At 47.0% G+C, this 6,000-nt stretch overlaps 1 protein-coding gene across 1 annotated transcript in view; it reads right to left on the minus strand.

The window, feature by feature from the left end:
* The window catches only part of ranbp9 (RAN binding protein 9), a 176,763-nt gene extending 172,896 nt beyond the window's left edge, over positions 1-3,867 (minus strand). The window contains exon 1 of the mRNA XM_072509589.1: positions 3,437-3,867. Within this exon, the coding sequence (XP_072365690.1) occupies positions 3,437-3,626 (190 nt within the window). The 5' untranslated portion in view covers positions 3,627-3,867. The remainder of the gene's footprint in view (positions 1-3,436) is intronic.
* Positions 3,868-6,000: the final 2,133 nt, after the last annotated feature.

Below are 6,000 nucleotides of genomic sequence, written 5' to 3' on the forward strand. Positions count from 1 at the left end.
TCTTTGAAAAGTAAATGCAAGAGTCAACAAGGGCAGTGTAGTAGATGCAATATATTCAGATTTGCAAAAGTTCTTTGGTAAGATACCGCAAGAGTAACCTCATGACTAAGGTCAGAACATGTGAAGTCAGGGCTAAGTAGCAGATGGATAGCAAGCTGACTCCAAAACAGAATAGAGTAGGGGTTAAGGGTAACCACGCAAACTGGCTAACGGTGAGAAATGGTGTTCCAGAAATAGCAAGTAAACAAATAGCTGGTAATCTGGTTTGGTGGTTAATGGAGGACGAACTCTTTGCCTGGATATCACTTTTCCCTCTACCAATAAAACCTGCAATGAATATACATAATTCCATTTACAGAGTTAAAAGACAACTTGCTAGAAACATTTAATACAGGCAGCATCAAGCAAGTTAACATTTCAGATGCCCACTCCTTGTGCAGAGAAAGGGCACCACCAAAAAACTTTACTTAACTAATGCATGAAACTTCAACTCATCAGAGTTCTCAAATGCTACCTGACCCGAAACAGAAAATGCTGAAAATAGTCCGATGTCCAGCATTTGCAGTTTTTCAGTTTGTTGCCAATGCCAGCTTATACAGAAAAAGGGCCTCCCTTCATATTGTTTTACCCAAATTAATGCTTCATCATGTTGGATCAATGGAATCAACTTGGTTTCGGCTGATGAACCTCAAAACCAAGTCAGCAAGTTAAGTATTTAAACCTCATCCCAGGACACTTTAGTACAGTACCAAAGCCATACAAGAATAATAACTTATTGTCACAAGTCGGCTTCAATGAAGTGACTGTGAAAAGCCCCTAGTCGCCACATTTTGGCACCTGTTCGGGGAGGCCGGTACGGGAATTGAACCCGTGCTGCTGGCATTCTGCATTACAAGCCAGCGATTTAGCCCACTGTGCTAAACCAGCCCCAGTTCTGCATTTTGGATGAAACCAAGATTCTATCTTATTCCAATGGTTAAAAGATCCATGGTACTACTCGTAAATGAGTAGATTCACCTAGGATGCAATACCAGAGTGATGGGTTGAGAAACATCCAGTTTATCTTTAGAATTCAAATGTAATACGTTCTGTTATAGCAATGCACAAATACTTGACATTACCTAGCAATGAATCTCAATAAGATCATAAGGTTCCTACAACACCAAGATAGGACAATGTTAAGACTTTGGATTACTGTGGACTGGTCTCTGAAAAGCAACAGATACAATACTCTATTCACTAAATAATTTACTTGGTAAACAACTGTAGTTGTGCTTTGGTGTCATTCTGTAGAATGGAACATTTTGCATTCAAGTGACATCATTGAGTATCGATACCTCAAGTGAAAAGCACAGATAATATTACCCTGACATCCGAGTACATGGGGAAGGGAAGACTACAAGAGATAAAATAAAATCTGAATACCAGCTGATGTTTCGGCAGAATATATGAAGTACATCGCAATATTAAGTTTGATTAGACAAGATGGCAGACAAAACGTAATACATAATCCACCAAAAGAAAATCACACCCACAGGATCCAAATCATTGTGTGTTTTGATTTAGTATGAAAACAACTTCATTAAATTATTCATCCTTGAGTGGATTCCTTGCCTAAAAAGTCTTACTACACAAATGAAATAAAGTTTACAACATTCAACCATTAACAAATGAAGTACCATATAAAGTTACCCAGGATTCGCACACAAAACATATCATGAACCTGGTCAAAAAAAATCAACGCTGTGAATTTTTAGCACACTGAAGAAAATTTGTGAGCTGCTGTCAGCTTCAGGTTTACATTTTAATGGGACTACTTTAAAAATAGTGAATAAAAATTATCCAAAACTATAGCTCTATGACTCTTGGTTCCAAGGCAGTTAATCTCTTCTCTACGGCATGATTGCTGGGACATTCAGATCTATGCAAATCCAAAATGGTCAAAACAGAAAAGATAATCATAATCTTTATTGTCACAAGTAGGCTTACATTAACAGTGCAATGAAGTTACTGTGAAAAGCTCCTAGTCGCCACATTCCGGCACCTGTTCGGGTACACAGAGGGAGAATTCAGAATGTCTAAATTACCTAACAGCGCGTCTTTCGGGACTTCTGGGAGGAAAGCGGAGCACCCGGAGGAAACCCACGCAGACACGGGGAGAACGTGCAGACTCCACAGACAGTGACCCAAACCGGGAATCGAACCTGGCACTAAGAAGCCATTGTGCTAACCACTATGCTACCGTGCTGCCCATATTGTAAATACATTAAGAGTAATACATTGGTTACCATGTTTATGCCGATATTGGTGCCTTTTATACTGTTTGGCGACACACACACAGCCATGAAACTAATATTTAGAACTTCTTCTGAAAGAATATAGCTCTATCCTTTTACTTTATTTCTTCAATTTTCCCATTCCTTATGATTTTTCACTGTAGGATTATAAAATTTCAGTGGGTTTTGTACTGAAAGATGACACTAGCCACTTGCTCAAACTCATCTTACTCAGGATGCAAATGAACCAGTCATTCATTCTATTCAGACTGAATTGAAATCTAGATCATTCTTCCCTTGCCCTCATCCTCTGCCCCAAACATGAGAAAGGTTGTGCAGCAACTCATTACAGCACCTGATTCTTAATTAACTGTCAAATGTTGATCTGCTCTTGCTCCCCCATCTCCGGCTGGAGTTTTAAGTCTTCATCCGATTTGTTGCTTGTTCACATTGTCACTTGTTCACATTTCATGTCATTGACATTTGCAGAATTATTCATTTGCCACAGACTTGATTCATCATAATGTATTTGCTTTAAAGGTTTGTTTATTTAAACAACTATTATTGAGAACCTATAAATGGTTTCACTCATACTCCCCAATCATTTAGCAGTTAGGGCCATCTGATCTTTTGTGCAATTAAAACTTATTTTCTACTATGTGCAGTGGATTTTAATAAAGTCAGTGGAAGACTCGTTTAGGATCTGGTCTTTTTCTACCAATTACACCCATCCACATTTGAAGTATCTGAACTGTACAAATAAACGGAACAGGTCATGCCATATATGATTTACGTGTATGGTGTTCAAGGCCCGTTTCTCTATTACCCCCACACCCATTTCCTTATTGTGTACGGAAGTCTGGAGGTCCGGACTGTACAAGTCTAGGCCTGTAGCTAGGTCGGTGCCTGCAGTGAGTTCTGGCACTCGCCTTTAGCCAGACAGCTGTGTGTGGCTGAGGTTGCGAGGCCTGGCCCCTGTGTGGGTGTCTCTGCTGCGGCTCGGTGGCCTCTCTACCTGTGCTAACTGTTGCTATGTAGGGCCAGGAGCCTGTTTGGCAGTCGGCGCCTGTGAGCTCAGGTTGCCATCCACCCTCTTTGCCCTTTAGCTCAGCTCGGTATCAGTGTCAGGACGCCCCTGGGTGCCAGGCCCCACCGCTCACCTTTGTAATGGACCCGCAGGTTGTTCTGAGACAGGCCGATGTAGCTGTACTTGTCCTTCGGGCTCCAACACCTCGGCAGCGGCGTCTCCTGTTCGTTGACAGCCGGGTAGAGGCGCTTGAAGCGCTCGGTGAACTCCTTCTCCTGGATGTTGAGGGCCGACTCTCCGTGCGCCGCCGACAGTCCAGCCATGGGTGCGTGATGGATGGGGAAGGCCGAGCCCGGAGCCTGGGTTGTGGGTAGATGCCTAACGGGCCGGGCCTGACTGAGCCGGTCCGAATCGGGTCCCGAGTCCCGGATGAGGAGACTTGGAAACCCGGAACGGCGACTGGTGCCGTCCCCCCAACCCCCCCGGCGCGGCCGCACCTTATGTACCCGCCGCCCGCTCACTCACTCAATGTCTGCCTGCCAGCCGACCTCCCTCCGCCCGTCCCCTCCCCAGCCCAGCTCAGCCGCTGCTGCATCCGAGCTCCTCCGTCCCCCTGTCTGTCTGTCCACCTGTCTCCGCTCACTGACAGGCCACCGCTACCCAAGCCGCTCCTCATTGGCTGCCCGCTCGAAGCCGCACAGCCAACGCGGCCGGGAGGCGGAGCCACGGGCTAGGGGGCGGGGCGAGGATGGGACAGGGGCTGGGAGCAACAGATGGAGGGTGGGGTGCCCGGCAGTGGGGACGGGCCGGGGCAATAGATAGGGCTGAGGAGTGGGAAGGGCCTGGGAGCAATTGATAGTGCTGAGGGGTGGGAAGGGTCTGGGGCAATAGGGAGAGGGCATCAGGGCAATTGATAGGGGTAAGGGGTGTGAAGGGCCTGGGAGCAATAGATAAGGGTGAGGGGTGGGAAGGGCCTGGGAACATTAGATAGGGGTGAGGGGTGGGAAGGGCCTGGGGGCAATAGATAGGGGTGAGGGGTGGAAAGGAGCTGGGCCAATAGACAGGGGGCAGGGAGTGGGTATGGCATTGGGGCAATTGATAGGGGTGAGGGGTGGAAAAGGACTGGGACAATATATCGGGGGCAGGGAGTGGGGCCTGCGGGCAATAATTAGGGGTGAGGGGTGAAAAGGTGCTGGGGCAATAGATGGGGGACAGGGAGTAGGCGAGAGCTGGGTACAATAGATAGGGGGAGAAGCAAGGGGATAGGCGTCAAGGGTGGGAAGGGACTGGGCAATGGGGGGGAGGGGCAATAAATAGGGGGTACGGAGTGGGCAAGAGCTGAGGTGAAAAATAGGGAGTCAGAGACTGGGAAGGGGCTGGGGACAATAGATAGGTGGGACAGGGAGTTGGCCATGGGCAGGGGGTAATGGACAGGGCGTCAGGGAGTGGGGCTGTGCAAGACTGGAGAAAGTAAGTGGCAGGGGAGATAGATGGGAGAGGGGGAGGAGCTGTCAGGGAATATGCTGTAGGTCAGGCAACATCTGTGGAATCTGGGGGTGGCACGGTGGCAACGTGGTTAACACTGCTGCCTCACAGTGCCAGGTACCCGGGTTCAATTCTGACCTCAGGTGACTGTGTGGAGATTGTACTTTCTCCCTGTGCCGGCATGAATTTCCTCTAGGTGCTCCGGTTTCCTCCCACAGTCCAAAGATGTTCAGGTTTAGGTGGGGTTAAGGGGATAGGGCAGGAGAGTGGGCCTAAGTAGGGTTCTCTTTCAGAGGGTTGGTGCAGTCTTGATGGCTGAATCGCCTCCTTCTGCACTATAGGGATTCTATGATTCTAATGTCTGATTCCATGAAAGCAACTACTTGCATCTATATTGGGCTTTTCACAAGGTTGTTTATCCCAGACCACTTTAAAGCCAATTAAGTATTTTTGAAGTGTTGTAATGTAGGAAATGGGCAACCAATCTACATGCAGCAAGATGAAAAAGACCAGTTAATCTGTTTCGTAATGTTCTCTGAGGGATAAATATCAGCCAATACACGGGATATATACCCTTCTTTTCTGATGCTTGCTTTGTTTCCTCACTATTTTCATCTCCCCCATTGAAAATCAACACCTGGTATTGCAATTTGTGCATGGGTTTCAATTCTCTACTATGGCACAGTTTGTGTGCATTAATGGCTTTTTAACCATGCTCCTGGTTTACACGTTATTTTAGCCGTAAGTAGTTGCACACAGTGGCATAACTGAAAGATCATTGTTGGTTGGTATTGTAAGGTTGTTGGTGTCTCATGATGCGGTCTGGAGGCTTGTATCATAGAATCATGGAATCCCTACAGTGCAAAAGGCCATTCGGCCCATCGAGTCTACACCAACCCTCTGAAAGAGCACCCCAACCAGGCCCACTCCCCCACCCTATTCCATAACCCCACCTAACCTTTGGAGGAAACCGGAGCACCCGGAGGAAACTCATGCAGTCACAGGGAGAATGTGTAACCTCCACATAGTCACCCAAGGTTGGAATTGGACCCGGGTCCCTGGCGCTGTGAGGTAGCAATGCTAAGCACTGTAGCACTGTATCATTGAACATAAACTGTTTGTTGGTAACCCATAACAATAGACAGATCCAAGTTATTGCCCTGCATGGATGCTGTCTCCAGGCTGGCTCCCTCCAGACTCTACCACACAAAG

The sequence above is a fragment of the Scyliorhinus torazame genome, chromosome 6 (genome assembly GCF_047496885.1).
Source record: "Scyliorhinus torazame isolate Kashiwa2021f chromosome 6, sScyTor2.1, whole genome shotgun sequence".
Lineage (NCBI taxonomy): Eukaryota > Metazoa > Chordata > Chondrichthyes > Carcharhiniformes > Scyliorhinidae > Scyliorhinus > Scyliorhinus torazame.